Raw genomic sequence first — 26367 nt, forward strand, 5'->3', positions numbered from 1 at the left:
CTCGGGGTTGGGCCTGGGGGCAGGGGGCAGACACTGCAGAGGCCCCTCCCCAGCTCCTCGTCAGGAACTCTCGAACCCTGTCACCATTCCCCTCGCACAGGACTCCCTGTCCTTCCTCTTGCGAGGTAGGGCAGGGACCCCCCGGAGATGAGAGGAGTTTCCTTCAATCAACAGCCACAGATAGCGGCTGGTCCCACCCCGGGCCGTCAGGAGCAGGGAGGCTGGGGTGTCTGGGTGTCTGGCCGCCAGGAGCAGGGAGGCTGGGGTGTCTGCGAGACCGGACCCCTCCTCTCCCGGAAACACCTGAACCCGCAGCAAGCCCAGGCCAGGAGAAGCATGAAAAGCGCTAGACACGTACTCCGCGGGGGAGGATGGAATCACCAGCTCCGTCCTGTCTGCCCACCCTCTAGGCATTTTGCTCTTCCAACGTGACCCACAAACTCTCCGGATAAAAACCCGTGTCATCCAAAAGCACATGAGGGTCCTCCCCCGCAGGGACCCCTTCCCCGAGCCCCCTTCATCAGCCCCCAAGGGCCCTCCCGGTCCCCTCCCGCAGGGTTCTGCGGGCGGCATCATTGCACTGGGCGTCTGGAGCGGGTCCGGGTCCGGGCTGGGTGGGGCCGAGCCGTCCTCCGCCCTTCTTCCCCGCGCTGCGGTCCCGCGCCCGCGCCGCCGCCAGCCGCTCCCCGCCTCCGCACGGAGGCCCCCGCGGCCGCCGAGCTCCCAGCCGCCGCCAAGGGCCGGCCCCCATAGCGGCCCGGGCCCTCGGATGGCGCGACCGCCTGCGGGGCCTGCGGGGCGCTCTGCCCCCGAACCTGCAGCAGGCGGCAGCCGAGCTGGCGGCGCTGGCGGGTCCCGTGGTGAGTGCGGCTGCCCCGCGCCCAGCCCGACGCCTCCTGAGCAGCTGCCGCGCGGGGGTGGGCGCGGGCTTCCAGGAGGGAGGGCGGCTGTGAACGCGCCTTGCTTTCTGCGCCTCCGCAGTTTCTTGCTCAGTTGATCATCTTGCTCATCAGCCTGGTCAGCTCCATCTTCTGTGGACATCTGGGCAAGGTCGAGCTGGACGCTGTCACGCTCGCCGTCACGGTGGGTGCCTGATTTCGCCCCTGTAGCAGCTAACGGGCGGCCAAGGTTTAGGATTTGAGCGGTGTCCCCGGGCGCTGTGGCTCACGACGGTAATCCCGGTCCTTTGGGAGGCCCAGGTGGGAGGATCGCTTGAGCTCAGGAGTTCGAGACCAGCCTGGGCAGCATAGCAAGACCCCCGTCTCTACTAAAAATACAAAAATCTACTAAAAATACAACAATTATCCCGGCGTAGTGGCACCGCCTGTGGTCTTAGCTACTCGGGAGACTGAGAGAGGAGGATCGCTTGCGCCCAGGAGATGGAGGCTGCAGTGGGCTGAGATCGCACCACTGCACTCCAGCCTTGGCAAGAGAGCAAGATCCTGTTTCAAAATCCAACACACAAGGCCGGGCGCGGTGGCTAACTCCTGTAATCCCAGCCAGCACTTTGGGAGGCCGAAGTGGGCGGATCACCTGAGGTCAGGAGTTCGAGACCAGCCTGGCCAATATGGCAAAACCCCCCTCTACTAAAAATACAAAAATTAGCCGGGTGTGGTGGCGGGCACCTGTAATCCCAGTTATTCGGGAGGCTGAGGCACGAAAACCGCTTGAACCCAGGGGCCTGAGGTTGCAGTGAGGCGGAATTTTGCCACTGCACTCCAGCCTGGGTAACAGAAGGAGACTCCGTCTCAAAAAAAAAAAAAAAAAAAAAAAAAGGAAAGAAAAAAATCAATTTGAATTGTATCATGTCTTATGCATCTTCGTTTACAGGTCTGGCACTGACCTGTGGCTTACCATTACCTGATTAGATTTGGAAGGAGCTTGTGTCAATACTTAGAAAAGGGTAAAACTGAAAAAACTGCACTTTTTTCTATTATGAAATTCAATCAGCAGACTTTTAGGTAATTTAGGTTGTTTGCCATTAATTGGATTACACAGTGCATTCAGCTCCTACCCTTTTACCCTTGTGGAAAAGCCTCTCCCTCGGGTTGAAATCACGCTTCCTGGGACGTCTCTTCCCTGGCTTTTGTTAGTGATGTGGAAAGTTGCTTCTTCCTGCGCGTTTCATCCAGGATTTCAGAGAACGTGGGAAACACTTCTGCTGGTGATGGTAGGCGGCTTTCTCCAGTCTCGGAAAATGTCCCCTGTGTCCCCGTGAGGTGGGAACACACCCTAAGAACACGGAGGGCCACCGGAGCTTCTCATTTGGCTTCATGGGAGAGAAGACCTTGCCAGGTAGAATCAGTCACATTTTATTTACAGGTCTGTTATTTGGTGAGCTAATTGGGTTAAGGGACATTTTTGCTTCCTTTGAAACTTTAGACTGGGGCTCTAGGAAGAGGCACGAAGGCAGAGGAGATTCGTATACATGGCTGGTGGGGACATTTCCTGCTGTGTCCCTGCAGGGCCCAGGATTGGGGTCCAACTTTTCTGATCACTGCTTGCCAACCATCACTGCGCCCAGGGCGCTCCCTCGGTTCACTTCTGAGCCGTCTGTCACTCCTCCCTGTGGATGACGTCTAATGGCCAGTCAGCTGCCTCGTTCAAGAGGACTCAGCACCTGGGTGTCCATTCTTCTCCTCTCCCCGCTTCTGCTGTCATCCCTGGGGCGTGGGCCCGACCCTGTGGCCCACAGTTACAGCTTTCGTTTTTGAAAGGGTTCAAGACCATGTAATTGGCCGAAAATGTCCACATAGGTACAATGACCAGATAGCCACTTACTCTTAACCTAGGATTGAGAAACTGGGGACTTCACCTGGAGACTTCGGGGTCTTGTTTTAAGAGCAGGAGGATGCACTCGGTGTTAACGAAGTCGGCCCAGCAGGGAAAGCAGCACAGCATGAGGATGAGGACTCCTCTCTGCATATGATCCCCACGCGCTTGAGGTTCTTGCCTCCAAAGGACTTGAGGAAACAAATGCGCTGCTAACAGCATATGTTGGGGCAGGCCGAGGCTGGAGGCCCGCACCACAAGCAGCCCCTCCCAGGGGTGCCCGCCCTCCGCCCCGGCAGCCCTGTTTCCCATCATCTGCTCCCGCCCTCCCCACCAACAGCTGACAGCATTGGGGGAGCTTCTGAGCCAGGGACAACCAGTGAGCCAGCTGGCCCCTGTGGCATTTGACACGTGTCCTGGGACAATGTGTCCCTGCTCCCAGAAGCTGGGACTGTTAGCATGGAGGGTATAGGCAGCAGAAACTGAAGCTTAGAAGAGAGTTTTCAACATTGGGGGAGACAGATGCTGCAGGAGAGCGTGTGCCATGGTAGAAGGTGAAGTTGTGGGGGACTCTGAGGGCCAGGGATACTGGGGGAGGGTGCAGAGGAAGAAAAGCACACACTGTAGGCTGAGAAGGGCGGCTAGGGAGGCGGCAAGAATTTTGGGGGGTGGTAGGTCATGGAGGCCAAGGCAGTGCTCTAGAAAGCAGGGATGGCTAAGTGGATTAAGGACGGCCAAGGGCTTACCTGAGGATTTTGTCACAGGAGGCTGGGAAGAGGCCAGGCCCAGTAGGCTGGGCAGGAACGAACAAGGCATCAATGGGAGCTGAGTCAGGAGTACAGGCCAGGCCTGAGTGCAAAGAACACCTTCAAGAAGCTTGGCTTGAAGGAGGCCAAGAGGGAAGGAGGGGTGGTGGTGAGGGAGGGCGATTTTAGGGTATGGGAGACCAGACTGGGAGAAACAAAGGACAAAATACCCTTGAGCAGGTGGCCCCAGAGGACAGCACTAGTCAAGCTGACTCTGCTGTTTTTTTGTTTTTGTTTTTGTTTTTTTGTTTTTTTTGAGATGAAATCTCGCTCTGTCGCCCAGGCTGCAGTGGTGAGATCTTGGCTCACTGCAACCTCTGCCTCCCAGATTCAAGCGATTTTCCCAATGCAGCCTCCTGAGGAGCTGGGATTACAGGCGTCCACCACCATGCCTGGCTAATTTTTGTATTTTTAGTAGAGACAGGGTTTCACCATGTTGGTCAAAATTGTCTCGACAACTTAGTTGAAATACCACTGCCCTTGGTCAAAGGCGGAGGAGTGCAGAGCCCCTTATACGGAACGGGCTACAGAAATTCCTGTGGTTAGGCTGGGCACAGTGGCTCACGCCTGTAATCCCAGCACTTTGGGAGGTTGAGGCGGGCAGATCACCTGAAGTCAGGAGGTCGAGACCAGCCTGACCAACATGGCGAAACCCCGTCTCTACTAAAAATACAAAAATTAGCCAGGCGTGGTGGTGGGTGCCTGTAGTCCCAGCTACTTGTGAGGCTGAGGCAGGAGAATCTCTTGAACCCGGTAGGCAGAGGTTGCAGTGAGATATTCTAGGAAGAGAACAGACTAATTTTTAAGATAACTGTGAAAACAAAATTTTTTACCTTTAGACAAATGTTCATAATATAAAAGGATTAACAAAAGTGTTTTTTTAAATAAAAGAACATTTATTTATATTCCACCTTGTTCCACAAATAATTTGAACTAGTTTACACAAACACTTCCCTAAAAGAAGGATAAATAAATAGCTGTTAGAATTGGGTCAAAGAAACATGGGTGGAAAAGCCTGGAGCCGGGGGTGAGTTGGCATGGGATAGCCTGGAAATCGTGCTGAGGTTTTGTTTTTTTTTTTTTTTTTTTTGAGACAGAGTCTTGCTATGTCGCCCAGGTTGGAGTGCAGTGGCCGGATCTCAGCTCACTGCAAGCTCCGCCTCCCGGGTTTACGCCATTCTCCTGCCTCAGCCTCCCGAGTAGCTGGGACTACAGGCGCCCGCCACCTCGCCCGGCTAGTTTTTTGTATTTTTTTTTTTAGTAGAGACGGGGTTTTACCGTGTTAGCCAGGATGGTCTCGATCTCCTGACCTCGTGATCCGCCCGTCTCGGCCTCCCAAAGTGCTTCGATTACAGGCTTGAGCCACCACGCCTGGCCCGTGCTGAGGTTTTATGGAAGCCTTGATTTGCGGGAAGGGCAGGCCTGGGTACTGAGCCTCAGCCACATTCCCCTTGACCCTCAGAAGGCAGACACCACGACATGGAGCGTGGTAATCTGGGCAGCTTGCCGCCAGAGACAGAGTAGCAATTTTTGTTCCATCTTTTATAAAGTTATGTGTTGTAAGCAAGAGGTCTAACGTCAGAGCTGAGTTTGATAAAAGCTTGTGACAGCGGAAGCCGCAGGGCCCAAGGCCGTGGTCCTGCTTACATGGTTAGACTGAGTCCTGGGGGAGAGTAACACATTTCTCATTTCTTTGTGCTGGGAGTATTCAATATCTTCTTTTCTTTTATTTCTTTCTCCTTTTTTTTTTTGAGACAGGATCTTGCTCTGTCACCCAGACTGGAGTGCAGTGGCACAATCACAGCTCACTGCAGCCTCAAACTCCTGGGCTCAAGTGATTGTCCCACCTCAGCCTTCTAAGTAGCTAGAACCACAGTTGTGTGCTACCATGTCCAGCTAATTTTTTTTTTTTTTTTAAGACAGAGTCTTGCTCTGTTATCGAGGCTGGAGTGCAGTGACTCCCTGCAACCTCCATCTCCCGGATTCAAACGATTCTCCTGCCTCAGCCTCCTGAGTAGCTGGGACTACAGGCATGTGCCAACACACCCGGCTAATTTTTGTATTTTTAGTAGAGATAGGGTTTCACTGTATTGGCCAGGCTGGTCTCGAAATCCTGACCTCAGATGATCCACCTGCCTCAGCCTCCCAGAGTGCTGGGATTACAGGTGTGAGCCACAACACCCGGCCAATGTCCAGCTAATTTTTAAAAGTTTTGTAGAGATGGGGTCTGGTCATGTTGCCCAGGCTTCAGTATCCTTCCAGCTATTTGAAGCTATCTGTGATTGTTTACTGCAGTCATCCTGCAGTGTGGTGAACACAGGCCTATTCCTTCTGTTTAACTGTAACTTTGTATCCTTTAACACATCTCTTCCTATCCCCTCCATCCCCCTTACCCTCCTATGTGACTTTTTTTTTTTTTTTTTGAGACAGAGTCTTGCTCTGTTGCCCAGGCTGGAGTGCAGGGGCACTGTCTCGGCTCACTGCAACCTCTGCCTCCCAGGTTCAAACAATTCTTGTGCCTCAGCTTCCTGAGTAGCTGGGACTACAGGTACGTACCACCACTCCCAGCTAATTTTTGCAGTTTTAGTAGAGATGGGTTTTGCCATGTTGACTGGGCTGCTCTTGAATGCCTGGCCTCAAGTGATCTGCCCACCTCGGCTTCCCAAAGTGCTAGGATTACAGATGTGAGCCACCGTGCCCAGCTCTGTGTGACTTTTTAAAACACAAAACTTTTCATAAATTGGCATGCTTTACCTTTCTGTTTTCCTGGCAGTCTAAGGGGTTTGGGAGCTTTAGTCATGCCCCTCTCCCCTGGCTGGAATTCAGTGTCGCAGTGTGAGTGTATCCTCATTGTGCCACAGCCCTCCTGGGGCACGGTTAGATGGAGACCCCGGTCTCGTGGGGTCCCACTGGGCAGTGTGTGTGTGGCCTGTCAGTTACATGGTGGGGGCTGGAGTTTGTGTTCACCAGGCCAGAGTCGTGGTCAGTGAAGAAGCTAACTCACATCACCACTAACTGTGAGACCCAGGACGCAAGCGAGGGTCTTTCAGCCCCTCACCCTGCGAGCCTCTTGCGCCCTACTTGCAGGCTACACTATGTGGCCTTGATTGTCAGGGACTGGGTGAAGTCTGGTCAAGAGGGTGACACAACTAGTCCTGTTCCTCACTGGAGGACTAAAGCTTGGGATCTGGGAATCAACCCAAATGTCCATCAGTGACAGACTGGATTAAGAAAATGTGGCACACTGGCCGAGCGCGGTGGCTCACGCCTGTAATCCCAGCACTTTGGGAGGCCGAGGCGGGCGGATCACAAGGTCAGGAGATCGAGACCACGGTGAAACCCTGTCTCTACTAAAAATACAAAAAATTAGCCGGGCGCGGTGGTGGGCGCCTGTAGTCCCAGCTACTCAGGAGGCTGAGGCAGGAGAATGTTGTGAACCCGGGAGGCGGAGCTTGCAGTGAGCCAAGATTGCGCCACTGCACTCCAGCCTGGGCGACAGAGCAAGACTCTGTCTCAAAAAAAAAAAAAAAAGAAAGAAGAAAATGTGGCACATATACACCATGGAATACTATGCAGCCATAAAAAAGGATGAGTTTGTATCCTTTGTAGGGACATGGATGCAGCTGGAAACCATCATTCTCAGCAAACTATCGCAAGAACAGAAAACCAAACACCGCATGTTCTCACTCATAGGTGGGAACTGAACAATGAGATCACTTGGACTCGGGAAGGGGAACATCACACACCAGGGCCTATCACGGGGAGGGGGGAGGGGGGAAGGATTGCATTGGGAGTTATACCTGATGTAAATGACGAGTTGATGGGTGCTGACAAGTTGATGGGTGCAGCACACCAACATGGCACAAGTATACATATGTAACAAACCTGCACATTATGCACATGTACCCTAGAACTTAAAGTATAATTAAAAAAAAAAAAAACCTTGGGATCTGAAACCAGACGTCCCAGACTCAGGTCACCATCTGAGTAACTTGGGCAAGGGACATACACTTTGATACACTTTGTGTAACTCATGCTACCCAATACAAAAAATGAGATGAGTGGTCCTAGCACCATGTGCATGAGGGGCTTAGGGCAGTGCCTGGCACATAGTATGTGCTCAATAGAAGTTTGCTGTTATTATTACTAACTGCACATCCTACTGGCAGATCGGGGCATCACCTTTAGATGTTAACCACAACCTAACTTTATTTATTTTTTATGTTTTTGAGACAGGGTCTCACTCTGTCACCCAGGTTAGAGTGCAATGGCATGATCTTGGCTCACTGCAGCCTTCACCTCCTGGGTTCAAGCGATTCTCCTGCCGCAGCTTCCCAAGTAACTGGGATTACAGGTGCCTGCCATCATGCCCGGCCAATTTTGTATTTTTAGTAGAGATGGGGTTTCACCATGTTGGTCAGGCTGGTCTCAAACTCCTGACCACAAGTGATCTACCCGCCTTGGCCTCCCAAAGTGCTGGGATTACAGGCGTGAGCCACCGCACCCGGCCCACAACTTAACTGTAAATATAGAAATTATAATGTGCTATACTGTTTAAGAAAAACTAGGTTTCATATTTCCCCAGTTGACACAAGGTGGTTATCGTCCTTTAGTCAGAAGGTACATTTTTGTTCAATAATCAATAAGGATAGATGTAGACACCCATTTGATCTAAAATACAGCATACATTTAAAATACAGCCTTGGCCTCCATGACCTCCCGCCCCCCGAAGTTCTTTAGAGACAAGCTTGTTGAGGTTCCTCCATGAAGAGGGAGCTGTCTGATGTGACCCTGAACTGGCGTCGCCTCCAGAACATCTGCCACACCGGCTCTGTTGTTGCAGGTGGCGAAGGTTACTGGGATTGCAGTTGGCATCGGCCTAGCCTCAGCTCGTGACACCTTCATGTCTCAGGTGAGGACCACCCTCCCCCACATACCGTTTTTTGGCAGTTACCTTTCATAGTAGAGACTTTCTAGGACCATCCACCCTATGGGTTTTGTTGCGTTTTATTTGTCAAATACAGATGGTCCCCGACTTCGATTTTTCAGCTTCGCGATGGTACAACAGCGACACGTGTTCGGTAGCTGCACTTCAAGCCCCATACAACCATTCTGCTTTCCACTTTCAGTACCCTCCAGTAGATTCCATGAGAGAGTCAACACTGTATCACAAATAGGCTTTATCTAAGATGATTTTACTCAGCTGTGGGCTAATGTAAGCGTTCTGAGCACGTTTAAAGTGGGCCAGGCTACACTGTGATGTTTGGTAGGTTAGATGCATTCAATGCATTTTCAACTCACGATATTTCTAATTTACAGTTGTGAGGTAGCTAGGTAGCCCGTTGTAAATCATGGAGAATCTTTTTAAAACATTTTATTTTATTTTATTTTATTTTATTTTATTTTATTTTATTTTGAGATGGAGTCTCGCTCTGTTGCCCAGGCTGGAGTGCAGTGGCCGGATCTCAGCTCACTGCAAGCTCTGCCTCCCGGGTTTACGCCATTCTCCTGCCTCAGCCTCCCGAGTAGCTGGGACTACAGGCGCCCGCCACCTCGCCCGGCTAGATTTTTGTATTTTTTAGTAGAGACGGGGTTTCACCGGGTTAGCCAGGATGGTCTCGATCTCCTGACCTCGTGATCCGCCCGCCTCGGCCTCCCAAAGTGCTGAGATTACAGGCTTGAGCCACCGCGCCTGGCCTGAAACATTTTATTTCTATTTTTGGAGGCAAGGTCTCCCTATGTTGCCCAGGCAGGTTGGACTTGAACTCCTAGGCTCAAGAGATCCTCCTGCCTCAGCCTCCCATGTAGCTGGGACTACTGGAGCAAACATCTGTTCCTGGCTGCAAATGACTGGAAATACAACCAGGGTCGGCTGGGTGCAGTGGCTCACGCCTGTAACCCCAGCCCTTTGGGATGCCAAGGTAGCAGATCTGACCTGAGGTCAGAAGTTCGAGACCAGCCTGGCCAACATGATGAAACCCCATCTCTACTAAAAATACAATGGTGGTGGGCGCCTGTAATCCCAGCTACTCAGGAGGCTGAGGTTGGAGAATCACTTGAATCTGGGAGGTGGAGGTTGCAGTGAGCCGAGATCCCGCCACTGCACTCCAGCCTGGGCAACAGAGCGAGACTCCATCTCAAAAAACAAAAACAAAAACCAGCACAGTCAGCTTGACTAGTGCTGTCTTCTGGGGCCACCTGCTCAAGGGCATTTTGTCCTTTGTTCCTCCCACTCTGGTCTCCCATACCCTAAAATCGCCCTCCCTTACCACCATCCCTCCTTCCCTGCTGGCCTCCTTCAGGCCAAGCTTCTTGAAGGTGTTCTTTGCACTCAGGCCTGGCCTGCACTCCTGACTAAGCCCCCATTGATGCCTTGTTCGTTCCTGCCCAGCTCACTGGGCCTGGCTTCTTCCCGGCCTCCTGTGACAAAATCCTCAGGTGACCGCTTGGCCGTCCTTATTCCATTTGGACATTCCTGCTTTCTAGAGCACTGTCTTGGCCTCCATGACCTCCCACCCCCCGAAGTTCTTGCCGCCTCCCTAACTGCCCTTCTCAGCCTACAGTGTGTGCTTTTCTTCCTCTGCACCCTCCCCCAGTATCCCTGGCCCTCAGAGTCCCCCACAACTTCACCTTCTACCATGGCACACGCTCTCCTGCAGCATCTGTCTCCCCCAATGTTGAAAACTCTCTTCTAAGCTTCAGTTTCTGCTGCCTATACCCTCCATGTTAACAGTCCCAGCTCCTGGGAGCAGGGACACATTGTCCTAGGACACATGTCAAATGCCACAGGGGCCAGCTGGCTCACTGGTTGTCCCTGGCTCAGAAGCTCCCCCAATGCTGTCAGCTGTTGGTGGGGAGGGCGGGAGCAGATGGTGGGAAACGGGGCTGCCTGGGCGGCGGGCGGGCACCCCTGGGAGGGGCTGCTTGTGGTGCGGGCCCCCAGCCTCGGCCTGCCCCAACATATGCTGTTAGCAGCGTTTGTTTCCTCAAGTCCTTTGGAGGCAGAAACCTCAAGCGCATGGGGATCATATGCAGATAGGAATCCTCATCCTCATGCTGTGCTGCTTTCCCTGCTGGGCCGACTTCATCAATACCGAGCGCATCCTCCTGCTCTTAAAACAAGACCCCGAAGTCTCCAGGTGAGGTCCCCTGTTTCTCAATCCTAGGTTAAAAGTAAGTGGCTATCTGGTCATTGTACCTATGTGGACATTTTCGGCCAATTACATGGTCTTGAACCCTTTAAAAATTGAAAGCTAGCCAGGCGCGGTGGCTCACGCCTGTAATCCCAGCACTTTGGGAGGCTGAGGCGGGTGGATCATCTGAGGTCAGGAGTTCAAGACCAGCCTGGCTGACATGGTGAAACCCCGTCTCTACTAAAAATACAAAAAAATTAGCTGGGCGTGGTGGTAGGCGCCTGTAATCCCAGCTACTCGGGAGGCTGAGGCAGGAGAATTGCTTGAACCCGGGAGGCGGAGGTTGCAGTGAGCCAAAATCGCACCATTGCACTCCAGCCTGGGCGACAAGAGCAAAACTCCATCTCAAAAAAAAAAAGGAAGCTGTGACTGTGGACCATAGGGTCTTGGGGCTGCAGGGACCACCTGACCCTGGGTGACAAGATACAGGACCAGGGTGTTATGTGCCTGGCCTGTCTCCCGTTCACCAAGTCCCTCCATTTTGCTGTGTGGCAAATGCATAGAATACTTTTCCCCTGAAGTAGAATAGCAGTGTAATCGCCTTCATGTATGACTTTAGAGTTGGGTTTTTTCTTTAACCTGTCATTCCAGCGTATTCTCTGGTATTGTCCTTGGGGCACGTGGTCCTTTCTAGAAGACTGTCTCGCTCAGTGTTAGGTGGCCCTGACACTTTCAAATGGTTTCTGAATTTTGCCCAAGTTTTAGTTCCTTTTGCTGTGTTCACTCCACCTTTTATGCTAAGAATGAGCTGAAAAATGGAAAGTGGTCAGGCTTCCCCTTAGATAGCAGACGTTTAGTAGACTTAGTGTCATGTTGGTGTAGGTTGAAGAAAAACACTTAAAGTTATTAAGTTTCTCCCATTTTTAAGCTGGGTCCGGTGGCTCACATCTGTAATCCCAGCACTTTGGGAGGCCAAGGCAGGAGGATCGCTTGAGCCCAGAAGTTTGAGGTTACAGCGAGCTATGATGGCACCATTGTACTTCAGTCTGGGCATGAGAGTGAGACCTTGTCTCTAAAAAATAATTTTTAATTTTAATTTTTAGAAAATACTCTTGCGGGTTCAGTTTGAAGACAGTATGACCAGCAACTGTTTTAATATTAACTGAAGACGATTTTGTTTGTTTCAGGATAGCCCAAATTTATGTGCTGATTTTCATTCCTGCCCTTCTTGTAAGTTTCAAGGCTGCTGTGTCTCATGACATGAAGCAGGTCACAGGTGTCGCCCTGCACATGCCCCTTCCCCCCACCCTCGTTTGTTTCTCCATCTTGGTGCAGTTCATGCCAAAAGCCCAACATGTATTTCTTGGCCCTATTGTCCCTTCCTTGCTGACTCTCAGGACATGTCCCACTCTGATGTCCAGTAGCTTAAATTAAAGTCAAAGATTGGGCCGGGTGCGGGGGCTCACGCCTGTAATCCCAGCACTTTGGGAGGCCGGGGCAGGTGGATCACGAGGTCAGGAGATGGAGACCATCCTGGCTAACATGGTGAAACCCTGTCTGTACTAAAAATACAAAAAAATTAGCCGGGTGGTGGCAGGTGCCTGTAGTCCCAGCTACTCGGGAGGCTGAGGCAGGAGAATGGCGTGAACCCAGGAGGCAGGGCTTGCAGTGAGCCGGGATTGCGCCACTGCACTCCAGCCTGGGTGACTGAGCAAGACTCCGTCTCAAAAAAAAAAAAAAAAAGACAAAGACAAAGATTGATGAGGGGAAGACATTTCCTTCCTGATTCCTTGTTCTACGGTTACTTCTGATTGCAAATCAACCAGAATGTTTCTGGGATCATCTAGGATTTGGGGGGTGCTGCATTCGAGCACCCTCGGAGCCCTTCAAAATGTCAAGACAGTGGCGTCTGCTTCAGCTAGTTAGAATTTGCCTGTGTCAGTTCTTCAGGGAGTACATCTTTTATCCACTCTGGAAAATTCCAAATAGTTAGTGCCCTAGCATTGTCTCATGTGAGTGAGGTTCTCTGAGATCACACATCAAGGGGAAGTGTCTTATTTTTTTTTTTTTTTTTTTTTTTTTTTTTTTTTTTTTGAGACGGAGTCTCGCTCTGTCGCCCAGGCTGGAGCGCAGTGGCCGGATCTCAGCTCACTGCAAGCTCCGCCTCCCGGGTTCACGCCATTCTTCTGCCTCAGCCTCCCGAGTAGCTGGGACTACAGGCGCCCGCCACCTCGCCCGGCTAGTTTTTTGTATTTTTTTAGTAGAGACGGGGTTTCACCGTGTTAGCCAGGATGGTCTCGATCTCCCGACCTCGTGATCCGCCCGTCTCGGCCTCCCAAAGTGCTGGGATTACAGGCTTGAGCCACCGCGCCCGGCCAGAAGTGTCTTATTTAAGATTAAAAACCGGAACTAAACTAAACCATTGGAATTTATATTAATGAGAAGTGTATGTTGTTCTGTTTAAACTTACAGGCAGCATTCTTGTTCCAGCTGCAGACAAGATATTTACAAAGTCAGGTATAGATTCTTTTTATAATTTTTACTCCATAATCCTGGAAATGTCTAGTGAATATTCGTAGGGAATGTTCTATAAAAGTAATTCACATTTTTCCCCCTTTAATTCTACCCTAGAGTTCTTTGCCTGAGAGATTGAGGCCTTGTAGGTGAATATTGTCTAGCCTGAGAGAGACGGCTGTATCAATCCGTCCCATTCCCCTTTAAATCACCACCACCCCCTTCTCTCTGCAGCCCCTGCCCGACCCCTCCCCTCTCTTGGGGCTGGTGCCAACTTTGCATCTGGCCTGGGGCCTGGCTCTTGTGCTTCTGCTTTAGAGAGGAGGGCCCGGGGTTCCTACAGCCACGAGGGAGCAGCGAAGGAGGAGTCTGCGGGCAAGGTTTGGGTGGACGGTGGAGAGAAGCAGGGCTCTGCCTCCCTGGGTCCCTTCTTGTCCATCTGAGGCCGCAGCCCTCTTGCCTTGCCCAGCTTGGGTAACAGTCTGCTCTCTGTTTCAATGCAGGTACGAAAAGAGGTTTTACTGAAAGAAAATGTTTGAATAGACAGCATAAACAAAACAAATGAGTGACTGGCACCTGCAACAACAGGGTAAGCCTGTTCCGCACACCTGCTATGAAGCAGGCTGCTGGGTGTCCTGTACGCAAGAACTTAAGCAACTTGGCCCAGATAATCTTCCAAGCTGCCTCTCCTCCACTTCACACCAGGGCCCATTTGCCCTTCAGGAGCTTTTCTCTCTCTGCTGCTGTTCTGGAAACTATGACCTACCAGGTCATTCAGAAGCATCTTCAAGCTTCTGGTTGGGATGGCTAGACGCTGCACCAACGGAGGAGACTAATCTGGTCATCTCAGTTCCTGACCATTCCAGTCCTGCGTAACTTTGCCATCATTTAAATTGTTCCCTGTTTAACTGTGAGTGTTCACTTGACAGGCTAGCTAATTAGCTTTCGAAAATGTGAATGTTTTCCTATTTGTTTTGGGGTTTTAGGGCATCATCATGCCTCAAGTTATTACCGGGATTGCAGCGAATGTCATCAACGTGGGCATGAATGCCCTCTTGCTGTATGCCCTGGACCCCAGAGTGGTGTAAGTCATGACCCCTTCATTCAACAGATACTGAGTGTCTGCTGTGTGCTGTCTCCTGGCCCTGGAGCTGGGGACAGCGAGAGTGAAATCATCTGGTAGAGGGAATATGGACAGGTGGACAGGCAATAGAGTTGGGTGTTCAGGTGGTCTGTGTGCCAGGTGAGAACTGGGTGCCACAGGACCCCACAGGAGGAGCAGCCGGCTCAGGCTGTTGGAAGGAAGGTCAGTGGGTTAGTGGGTGGAGAGATAGGGATGGTGCCTGGGAAGAAGCAATGTGTAAGCTGATTGTGTGTCGAGGTGGAGTTCACCTAGAGAGGGGAGTTGCTGTGGTCTGTGAAGGCTGAAAGGGGCCACCCTAGCAAAGACAGAGTGGGGCAGACACCTTAGGGATTCTCTCAGCATCTTGGAATTGTAAGAAACTGAGCCCAATTGCATCCTTATGAAGCTTGAGGAGATGAGGGTCCCAGAAAGAAAGCACTATCGATTTGCCTGTCCCTCACTGGGGGACACTTCTGTGCATGGAGCCAGAGTGAGGCTCCTCAGTGTGGCTAGAAAGTCTTTAAAGGCTGGCTGAGGACGGAACGTAAGAACACATCAGTGAAACACACCTTCTGCTAGAAAGCTGGATGAGGCGCTGGCCCGGGAAGCTGGAGTCCCACAGGGAGGTGTGAGCACCAGTTGGATGACTCATGTCCGGAAACAGGAGGTCTGGGCCGCCCAGGTTCTCCTGGGGGGTGGGCCTCAGAAACTGTCTTAGAGGTTTCCCCAACAGATGTACACAGGGAAGCTTGGGGATATAGGAGAAAAGGAGAAGAAAATTTAGGAATAGATTAACAAAGGATAAAATGGAGGATTGTGTAGGGGAGTGGAATGGAAAAATAGACAGGAGGACAGAGTACCTGGCTCTCTATGCCAGAGTGGGGCACGGTTCTATTTGTTGTGATAAAATGTAACCTATGGAAGACGCTCCAAGGTTATTTTCCGATACAAAGCAAATGTATTATAATCCCAGGAAACAAAACTGCTATGTCCTAGGCCAGTGTTTTGAACACAGTAATGTTTGATGTATCCCTTTTAACTAATTATGTTCAGGGACTTATCTGATGGGTTAAGACTCTCACAACATGGAATGGTGATACATCTTTATGTCCTTTTGTTTTTCCATCGAGGAACAACATTTGGTTCTTCCACAAAATTTAATCTTGGTGAAAAGAAAAAAGTCTATTATAAGTGGATTTGGGAAAATATTAAAAGTCCAGGAGTTCCAGCCTCATCTAATAACTGTGATTCTTACCTCAGAGCAAAAGCTTGTGGAAGGTGGCCTGTTTATTTTCATCTGGAAAGAATATACCTGCGGATAATGATGACTTTTCTTCGCAGAGGATCTGCCTGGGCCAACACCACTTCCAGTTCTCCCTGTCTGCTCTGCTTTTCCTGTATATGTGGTGGAAAAAAGTCTACGTCGACACCTGGGGAGGTATGGGTGTGTCTGGAATTTATTCCTTCCGGTGGGTTCTCCGTCTCCCTGACTTCAAGAATGAAGCCACGGACCTTCGCGGTGAGTGTTACAGTTCTTAAAGATGGTGTGTCCAGAGTTTGTTCCTTCAGATGTTCAGATGTGTCCGGAGTTTCTTCCTTCTGATGGGTTCGTGGTCTCGCTGACTTCAAGAAAGAAGCCTGTGGCGAGTGTTACAGCTCTTAAAGGTGGCGTGGACCCAAAGAGTGAGCAACGGCAAGATTTATTGTGAAGAGCGAAAGAAGGAACCTTCCACACCATGGAAGGGGACCTGAGAGGGTTGCCCCTGCTGGCTGGGGTGGCCAGCTTTTATTCCCTTATTTGGCCCCGCCCACATCCTGCTGCTTTGTCCATTTTACAGAGTGCTGATTGGTCCATTTTACAGAGTGCTGATTGGTACATTTACATACTTTAAGCTAGACACAGAGTGCTGATTGGTGCATTTACAATCCTTTAGCTAGACACAGAGCACTGATTGGTACGTTTTTATAGAGTGCTGATTGGTGTGTTTATGATCCTTTAGCTAGACAGAAAAGTTCTCAAAGTTCCCACTTGACCCAGGAAGTCCAGCGGGCTTTACCTCTCAAGGGGACATTGATTTTTTACATTATGTGATTTGTTATTCAGAAAGATGTAATTCTGGTTTTTGGATGTTTTTCTCCCAGATTATTATTATTATCTTTTGGGAAATCTAAAAATTATAGAAAAAGTTTAAGTTACTGAAAACATAAAAATTACAGGGTCAATGTGAGATTTTTAAAAACGTCCATGAAAGCAGTTTTTGTTCATAGAAGACTATTTGTAGGTACTGGGTGTTAGGAATTAATGTTTAATGAATTAAAATGACAAATACAAAATCCAGGCGGGGCGCAGTAGCTCATGTCTGTAAAACCAGCACTTTGGGAGGCCGAGGTGGGCAGATCACCTGAGGTCAGTAGTTCGAGACCAGCCTGGCCAACATGGAGAAACCCCATCTCTACTAAAAATACAAAAATTAGCCTGTAATTCCAGCACTTTGGGAGGCCAAGATGGGTGGATCACGAGATCAGGAGATTGAGACCATCTTGGCTAATGTGGTGAAACCCCGTCTCTACTAAAAATACAAAAAATTAGCCAGTCATGGTGGCGGGCACCTACTTGGGAGGCTGAGGCAGGTGAATGGCGTGAACTGGGAGGCAGAGCCTGCAGTGAGCCGAGATTGCGCCACTGCACTCCAGCCTGGGTGACAGAGCAAGACTCTGTCTCAACAAAAAAATAATAAAATAAAATACAAAAATTAGCTGGACATGGTGGTACATGCCTGTAGTCCCAGCTACTCGGGAGGCTGAGGCAGGAGAATCGCTTGAACCTGGGAGGTGGAGACTGAGCTGAGATCACACCATCACACTCCAGCCTGGGCAACAGAGTGAGACTCCGTCTCAGAAAAAAGAAAAAAAAAGATAAATACAAAATATCCTACTTGTTCCTTGCAAATCATTCTGTTCTATTAGTGTCTTATCAATTCAAATAAGCAGACTGAACTCTTAAATAATCAGTACCACTGGCTGGGTGCAGTGGCTCATGCCTGTAATCCTAGCACTTTGGGAGGCTGAGGTGGGCGGATCACCTGAGGTCAGGAGTTCGAGACCAGCCTGACCAACATGGAGAAACCCGTCTCTGCTAAAAATACGAAATTAGCCGGGCGTGGTGGCAGCGCATGCCCGTAATCCTAGCTACTCGGGAGGCTGAGGTAGAAGAATCGCTTGAACCTGGGAGGTGGAGGTTGCAGTGAGCCAAGATCATGCCATTGCACTCCCTCCTGGGCAACAACAGAGAAACTCTGTCTCAAAAAAATACATAAATAAATAAAAAATTAGTACCACTTACAACTTAGCTAAATTCCTTTAAATATTTTATTTAAAATAAATATTTAAAGGAATTTAATAGATTAGGTTTGTTGTTGTTTTTCTATTTGTTCCAGCTTTATTTATATACAATTAAAACTTGTATATATTTAAAGTGTACAACATGATGGGTTTTTGTTTTTTTCTTGAGTCATTTAGCTTCTGACAACATGTTGTTTTGATATGTGTGTACATTCTGAAATGATTACCACTATTAAGCTAATTAACATATCCATCACCTTGCATAGTTCCCCCGCCTTTTTTTTTTTAGATGGAGTCTTGCACTCTTGCCCAGGCTGGAGTTAAATGGCGCGATCTCGGCTCACTGCAACTTCCGCCATGTGGGTTCAAGGAATTCTCCTGCCTCAGCCTCCCGAGTAGCTGGGATTACAGGTGCCCACCATCACGCCCGGCTAATTTTTTGTAGTTTTAGTAGAGACGGGGTTTCATTATGTTGGCCAGGCAGGTCTTGAACTCCTGACCTCATGATCCGCCCGCCTCGGCCTCCCAAAGTGCTGGGATTACAGGTGTGAGCTACTGCACCCGGCCTAGTTCCCCTTTCGCACATGGTAAGAATACTTAAGATCTACTCCCTGAGCAAATTTCAAGTATCCAATACATTATCATTAATTGTGCTCACCGTGTTGTACATTAGTTCCCCAGAACTTATTCATCTTATAGCTGAAAGTTCGTACCCTTTGATTGACATGTCCGCATTTCTCCCACCCCCTAAGATAAGTGAGATCATACAGTATTTGTGTTTCTGAGCCTGCCTTATTTCACTTAGCATGATGGCTTCCAGGTTCTTCCATGTTGTTGCAAATGACAGGATTTCATTACTTTTTATGGCTGGATAATATTCCATTTTCTGCGTGCATGCATGCGTGCACCACATTCTCTTTATTCCACTGGCCATGGACACTCAGGTCATTTCCTTATCTTGGCTAATGTGAATAATGCTGCAATGAACACGGGAGTGCAGCTCTCTCTTTGAGAAAGTAATTTCCTTTTGATATATGACCAGAAGGACTACTGGATCATATGATTGTTATATTTTTACATTTTTGAGGAACCGCCATACTTTTTTCTATACTGGCTATACCAATTTACACCACTACCAAAATTTTACAAAAGTCCTCTTTTCTTCATACGTTTGTCAACACCTTCTTTTTGGTAATGGCTGTGCTAAGAGGTGATAGATGTCTCAGTGTGGTTTGGATTTCTATTTCTCTGATAATTTGTAATGTTGAACACCTTTTCATATACCTGTTGGTCACTCGTATATCTTTTTTTTTTTTTAAGACAGAGTCTTGCTCCATTACCAGGTTGGAGTGCAGGCACAATCTTGGCTTACTACAACCTCTGCCTCCTGGGTTCAAGCGATTCTCCTGCCTCAGCCTCCCGAGTAGCTGGGATTACAGGCACGCACCACCACACCCGGTTGTATTTTTACTAGAGACGGGGTTTCACCATGTTGGCCAGGATGGTCTCGATCTCTTGACCTCGTGATCCGCCCGTCTCGGCCCCCCAAAGTGCTGGGATTACAGGCGTGAGCCACCGTGCCCGGCCTTTTTCCTTTAAGAGATGAGGTCTCAACTATGTCGCCTAGGCTGAGTGCAGTGGTGCAATCATAGCTCATTGCTGCCTTGACCTCCTGAGCTCAAGGGATCCTCCTGCTTCAGCTTCCCGAGTAGCTGGGACTACAGGCGTGCACCATGGCACCTGGTCCTGTATGTCTTCTTTTGATAAATGACTATTTAAAGCCTTTGTACATGGGTGTTTTTTTTTTTTTTTTTTTGCTATTGAGTTGTATGAGTTCCTTATTTATTTTGGATATCAGCACATTATTGGATAAATGGTTTGCACATATCTTCTTCCATTCTATACTTTACCTTTTAATTTTATTGACTATTTCCTTTGCTCTGCAGAAACGCTTTAGTTTTATGTAGTCCCACTTGTTATTTCTGTCTTTGTTGCCTATGCATTTGGTGTCATAGAAAAAAAGCATTGCCAAGACCGATGTCATGGAGCTTTTCCCCTGTTTTCTCTGGGAGTTTTATGGTTTCTGGTCATGTTTAAGTCTTTAATCCATTTTGAGTTGATTTTTGTGTATGATGTAAGATAAGAGTCCAATTTCTTTTCTTAATTTTTTTTCCAGCATGTGAATTTCTAGTTTTCTAACACCATCTGTTGAAGAGACTACTCCTCCCCAATTGTGTATTCTTGGAGCATTTGGTGATGATTCGTTGACTACGTATGTCTGGGTTTATTTCTGGGCTCTCTATTCTGTTCCCTTGGTCTGTGTGCCTTCCATTGCTAGTACCATACTGTTTTTTGTTTTAAGAGATGGAGTCTCACTCTGTCACACAGGCTGGAGTATAGTGGTGCCATCATAGCTCATTGCAGCCTTGAACTCCTCAGCTCAAGCGATCCTCCTTCCTCAGCCTTCTAAGTAGCTGGGACTACAGGTGTGTACCACCATGCCTGGGTAATTTTTAAAAATTTTTTTGTAGAGATAGGATCTTGCTGTGTTGCCCAGGCTGGTCTCAAACTCCTGAGCTCAAGTGATCCTTCTGCCTCAGCCTCCCAAAATGTTGGGATTATAGGCATGAGCCACCACACCCAGCCACCATGCTGTTTTCATTATGATTATGATATAATTTGAAATCAGAATGTGTGATGCTTCCAGCTTTTTCAATATTGCTTTGGCTAGTCGAGATCTTTTGTGGTTCTATGCTAATTTTTAGAATTGTTTTTCTATTCTGTAAAAAAAGTCTCTTGGAATTTTGATAAACATTGCATTGAATCTGTAGATCACTTTGGTAGTGTGAACATTTTGACAGTGTTGATTCTTTTGATTCATAAACGTGGGATATCTTTTCATTCATTTGTGTCTTCAATTTTTTTCATCAATGCTTTGTAGTTTTAAATATAAAGATCTCTCACCTGCTTGGTTACATTTTTTTCTAAGTATTTTATTCTTTTTGATTTAATTGTAAATGGATTTTTTTTTTTTCTTTTGGGACAGGGTCTCAATGTGTCGCCCAGGCTGGAGTGCAGTGGTGCTGGAGTGGAGTTGGCTCACTGCAACTTCTGCCTCCCAGGCTCAAGGGATCCTCTCACCTCAGCTTCCTGAGTAGCTGGGACTACAGGTGTGCACCACCATGCCCAGCTAATTTTTCTAATTTTTTTGTAGAGACGGGGTTTCGCCATGTTGCCCAGGCTAGGGAATTGTTTTCTTAATTTTTTTTTTTTTCGGATTGTTCATTGTTACTATAAAGAAATGTAAACTATTTTTGTATATTGATTTTATATCTTGAAATGTCACTGAATTTTTAAATTAGTTCTAATAATTTTTGGTGGAGTCTATAGGGTTTTCTCTATATACCATCATGACATCTGCAAACAGAACATTTTACTTCTTTCTTTCTGATTTAGATGCCTTGTATTTCTTTTTCTTGCCTAACTGCTGTGGCTAGGACTTCTAGTACTATGGTGAAAAGAAATAGTGAGAGTGAGCATTCCTTGTCTTTTTCCTGATCTTAGAGGAAAAGCTTTTACCTTTTTACCACTGAGTATGATGCTAGCTGTAGGCTTGTGATATATGGCCTTTATTGTGTTGCAGTACTTTCCTTCTACACATAACTTGTTGAGAGGAGTTTTGTTTGTTTTTGAGACAGGGTCTTGCTCTTCACCCAGGCTGGAGTGCAGACCTCCTAGGCCGTAGCAATCCTCCGACCCCAGCCTCCCAAGTAGCTCAGACTACAGGCATATGCCACCAAACCTGGCTAATTTTTTTTTTTTTTTTAATTTTCTGAAGAGACAGGGTCTCACTTTTTTTCTCAAGCTGGTCTCAAACTCCTGGAGTCAAGCAGTACTCCTTCCTCTGCCTCCCAAAGCACTGAGATTACAGGTGTGAGCCACTGCTCCCAGCCTGCTCTCTTGAATGTTTCTCTTGAATATTGCTGGGTATAGAAATCTAAGTGAAGCCCAGTGTGGTGGCTCACATCTGCAATCCCAGCACTTTTATTTATATTTAAAACAGTTTATAATTTGAATAATTATATTTTTTATGTCTAAGATTTTACTCAGTTCTTTTTTCTCTCTCTTATTTTGAGACAGGGCCTCACTCTGTTGCCCAGGCTGGAGTACAGTAGTATGATCTTGGCTCACTGCAACCTCCACCTCCCAGGCTCAAGCGATCCTCCCACCTCAGCCTCCCAAGTAGCTGGGACTACAAGTGTGTGCCACCCACACCCAGCTAATTTTTGTATTTTTTTGTAGAGACGGGGTCTTGCCATGTTGCCTAGGCTGATCTTGAACTCCTGACCTCAGGCAATCCACCAGCCTCAGCCTTCCAAAGTGTTGGGATTACAGGCCTGAGACACCATGCCCAGCCCCTTCGTTCTTTTTTATATCTGTTGATTCTTATTTCAAAACCTCCTGCCTTTGAACATTTTAAGAATGCTTATTTAAAATTTTTTTTCAGATTATCCTATTATTCCTACTTCACTGGGTATGAAATCTTTTGTGTGCTGGTTTTGTGAAGTTTCTTTCCTGGTATCAGATTCAATATCTGTTTATGTCTTGAGTCATGGAACATATCTATACCTGTATTTTGTTGATTCTAAGACTCATAATTTTTCCATTTTAATGTCTTTAAAATTGGAATTCATCTTTCAATTGATGTCTTAAGATCTTATGTCACAGTTTAATTGTCAAACTGTTTTCGGCACATAATGACCTCATTGACATGATGAAATACAGTATTCGAGTTTACTCCGCAGTGTCAGATGGATGCCTGCCACCTGAGACCGTAGTTTTGACTGACTTCCTTATGGCTTTGTCTGTGCCCTTCTCTTTCGAGGGGGTTGTGTTCCTGTGCGTCGCATGTGTGCCCCGTCCATTTTTTTAGGGTTGCCTCTGCTCAGGTCTTGTGAAATATCCTTGCTCTAGAACCAGTGTCTTAGTTCAGGGTTTCCTCACTGTGACTGTGCTCTGGCTTCAGGCCTCTGTCCTGTGCACAGTGACCCTTTTGCTAGTGGCTTGGGATAGGCAGCGCGCTTGTGCCATGACTGCAGGCCGGCAGGCAGGTTTCCTGGTCCTCGTTTACACAAGGATGGGGGACACCACTCTCCTGGCTCCTAAGTCCCTGCTCACTGGGACCTATGCTTTGACTCGCTCTCACCTTCTCACCATTCGTAGCCATCACAGTGCATGTAGCTCATTCTCTATTGTTCTTCATGTTGTTCTTCCCTCAAACCTTCACTTCCAAGTCTGCAGTTATGGGGTGAGGGCCGGCTCTTCTTCTTTCCTAGAGCAGACCATATTGCTTCCCGATAAGGTAAGTTGCCGATTGGCTCTTGGTGCCTTCTTTGCTTTTATGTTGCAGAAATTCTCGGTGTTTTTCAATGCCTGACTCCTCCCTTCTCCCCCTCCCCCTCCAGTCCTGAACCTCAGATGCAAAGCACTGAGTTTCTCATACTCACATTCATGGCATGCTGATGTCATCATTCCTTCCATTATCCCTGTCCCATTTTACCATTTTAGGGCATTTCTACCTTCATTTCAAAGTTTCCATTCTCCTCCCTCAAGGCACTCTCTCTGTGTTTATTTATATATATATATACACACTTTTTTTTGAGACAGGGTCTTGCTCTGTGGCCCAGGCTGGAGTGCAGTGGCACAATCTTGCTTCACTGAACTCTCCATATCCCAGGCTCAGGTGATTCTCCCACCTCAGTCTCCTGAGTAGCTAGGACTAGAGGTGTGCACCACCACAGCAGGATCATTTTTCTATTTTTAGTAGAGACAAGGTTTCACTATATTGCCCCGGCTGGTCTTGAACTCCTGGCCTCGATTGATCCTCCTGCCTAAGCCTCCCAATGTGCTGGGATTACAGGCATGAGCCACCGTGCCCAGCCAGTGACATATATCTTTTAATATGCATCTTAAAAAAATTTTTTTTTGTCTGTATATATATGTTTATATTTACCTAATATAGTGTTATAGTTTAGACTTCTTTTCCCTCCCCTCCCCTCCTTTTCCCTCCTCTTTTCTTCAGATTCTTGCTCTGTTGCCCAGGATGGAGTGCGGTGGCGTGATGTCAGTTCAGTGCCACCTCCGCCTCCCAGGTTCAAGTGATTCTCCTGCCTCAGCCTCCAGAGTAGCTGGGATTACAGGCACCCACTACCATGTCTGGCTAATTTTTGTATTTTTAGTATAGATGGGGTTTCCCCATGGTGGCCAGGCTGGTCTTGAACTCCTGGCCTCAAGTGATCTGTCCGCCTCAGCCTCCCAAAGTACTGGGATTACAGGCGTGAGCCACCACACTTGGCTAGACTTCTTTCTTTTTTGTAAACCTTTTCACTTAGCACAGATGTTGGCAAACCCATGAACTTGCGGCCAGTTTTTTTAAATAAAGTGTTATTGAAACACAGCCATGTGTAATCACTTACATGTTGCCCATGGCTGTTCTTAGGCTGCTAGAGCAAAGTTGAGTGGTTGCCACAGAGACCATTTGGCCTGCAAAGTAGAAAATATTTACCATCTGGCCCTTTACAGAAAAAGTTCATTAACCCCTGACTTTGCACATTGTTTTCTTTTTATATTTTTTCTAATTGTGGTAAAATATGCATAACACAAAATTTATCATTTTAACCATTCTTATGTGTATGGTCAGTGGCATGAAGTCCATTCACATTGTTGTAAAGCCATCACCATCTCCCACCTCTAGAACTTTTGCAGTTTGCAAAACTGAAACTATGTGCTCATTATACAACTCCCCATTCCTCCCTGCCCCTGAACCCCTGGCAGCCACCATTTTACTTTCTGTTCTTATGAGTTTAACTATTCTTGATTCATCATATAATTGAAGGTCATATGGTATTTGTCGTTTTGTTACCCACCCACTCAGCATAATGTTCTCAAGATTCATCCCTGTTTAACACATTTCAGAATTCCCTTCCTTTTTAAGGCTGAATTGTATTCCATTGTATGTATATACCACCTTTGTTTTATCCATTCATGCACTGATAGACACAAGGGTTGCTCCAACCTTTTGGCTTTTGTGAATAGTACTGCTTTGAACATGGGTGTTCAAATATCTCTTCAAGACCTTTCTTTTGATTCTTTGGAGCATATACTCAGAAGCGGAATTACTGGATCATATGGGGATTCTATTTTTAATTTTTTGAGGAATTATCATACTGTTTTTCCACATCAGCTGCACCATTCCCACCAACGGTGCACAAGGGGTCTAGTGCTCCACATCCTCACCAACAGTTGTTATTTTCTGGGTTTTTTGATAGTGGCCATCCTAATGGGTATGATATGATGTCTCACTTTGGTTTTGATTTGCATTTCCTTCAGATTACTGATGTTGAGCATTTTTTCATATATTTCTTGACCATTTATATATCATCTTTGGAGAAATGTCTCTTCAAGTCTGTTGCCCTCCCTTTTTTAAACCAGGTTACTTCTTTTTTTGTTGTTGAGTGTAGGAATTTTGTTGCTGATGTTGTTGTTGTTTTTGTTTTGAGATGGAGTCCCGCTCTGTTGCCTAGGCTGGAGTGCAGTAGCGCGATCTCGGTTCACTGCAACCTCCACCTCCCAGGTTCAGGTGATTCTCCTGTCTCAGCCTCCTGAGTAGCTGGGATCACAGGCGCCCACTACCATGCCTGGCTAATTTTTTGTATTTTTAGTAGAGACAGGACTTTACCATGTTGGCCAGGCTGGTCTTGAACTCCTGACCTCAGGTGATTCACCCGCCTTGGCCTCCCAAAGTGCTGGGATTACAGGCGTGAGCCACTGCGCCTGGCCATAGAAATTTTTTTATGTATTCTGGACATTATGATATCCAGATATCCTTATATGATTTGCAATTATTTTCTCCCATTCCATGGGTTGCCCTTTCACTCTGCTGATTGTGTCCTTTGATACACACATGTTTTTTATTTTGATGTAGTCCAATTTATCTATGTTTACTTTTGTTGCCTGTGAGCACTATGTATTTTAAATATCCACATTGCTATATATACATCAATTTTGCTTTTAATCATAATGTACATCTATCATATTTTACTCCTCTAGTTCCGTGTTGTCTCCCACACCCCTCAACTAATGTCTGCCACAGTGAATATTCTACATGTCTTTTTTTTTTCTTTTTTTTTTTGAGAGGAGTCTCACCCTGTTGCCCAGGCTGGAATGCAGTGGTGCGATCTCAGCTCACTGAAACCTCCGCCTCCCGAGTTCAAGCGATTCTCCTGCCTCAGCCTCCTGAGTAGCTGGGATTTACAGGCGTGTGCCACCACACCCGGCTAATTTTTTGTATCTTTAGTATAGACGGGGTTTCACCATGTTGGCCAGGCTGGTCTTGAACTCCTGACCTCGTGATCCACCCACCTTGGCCTCCCAGAGTGCTGGGATTACAGGCGTGAGCCACCGCGCCTGGCTTTCTACATGTGTTTTTACAGAGGTCTACAAAAATCCCTCTGCCATTTATGCCCGGGAGTAGAATGTGTGGGTGAAAGGGCATCTACTGAGTCTTGCCAGCTTAGGGCCTGCCATCTCAACCCGTTTGGCATCTTTATACTTTGCTGGAGAACTGAGGTTGCACCTAGTCTCTGGCCATTTGTGGGGTACGGGTATGTGAAACAGA

At 47.7% G+C, this 26367-nt stretch overlaps 1 protein-coding gene across 1 annotated transcript; it reads left to right on the forward strand.

The window, feature by feature from the left end:
• Positions 1 to 475: 475 nt before the first annotated feature.
• LOC112428805 (CRACD-like protein) lies at positions 476 to 26281 on the forward strand. The gene is made up of 6 exons (XM_071081900.1): positions 476 to 860; positions 982 to 1083; positions 13184 to 13228; positions 14212 to 14309; positions 15609 to 15786; positions 19867 to 26281. The coding sequence occupies exons 1-6, from the start codon at positions 476 to 478 to the stop codon at positions 19887 to 19889; spliced, it is 831 nt and encodes a 276-aa protein (XP_070938001.1). The 3' UTR covers positions 19890 to 26281.
• The last annotated feature ends 86 nt before the right edge of the window (positions 26282 to 26367 follow it).

This window comes from Macaca nemestrina, chromosome 17 (assembly GCF_043159975.1).
Source record: "Macaca nemestrina isolate mMacNem1 chromosome 17, mMacNem.hap1, whole genome shotgun sequence".
NCBI classification, from domain to species: Eukaryota; Metazoa; Chordata; class Mammalia; order Primates; family Cercopithecidae; genus Macaca; species Macaca nemestrina.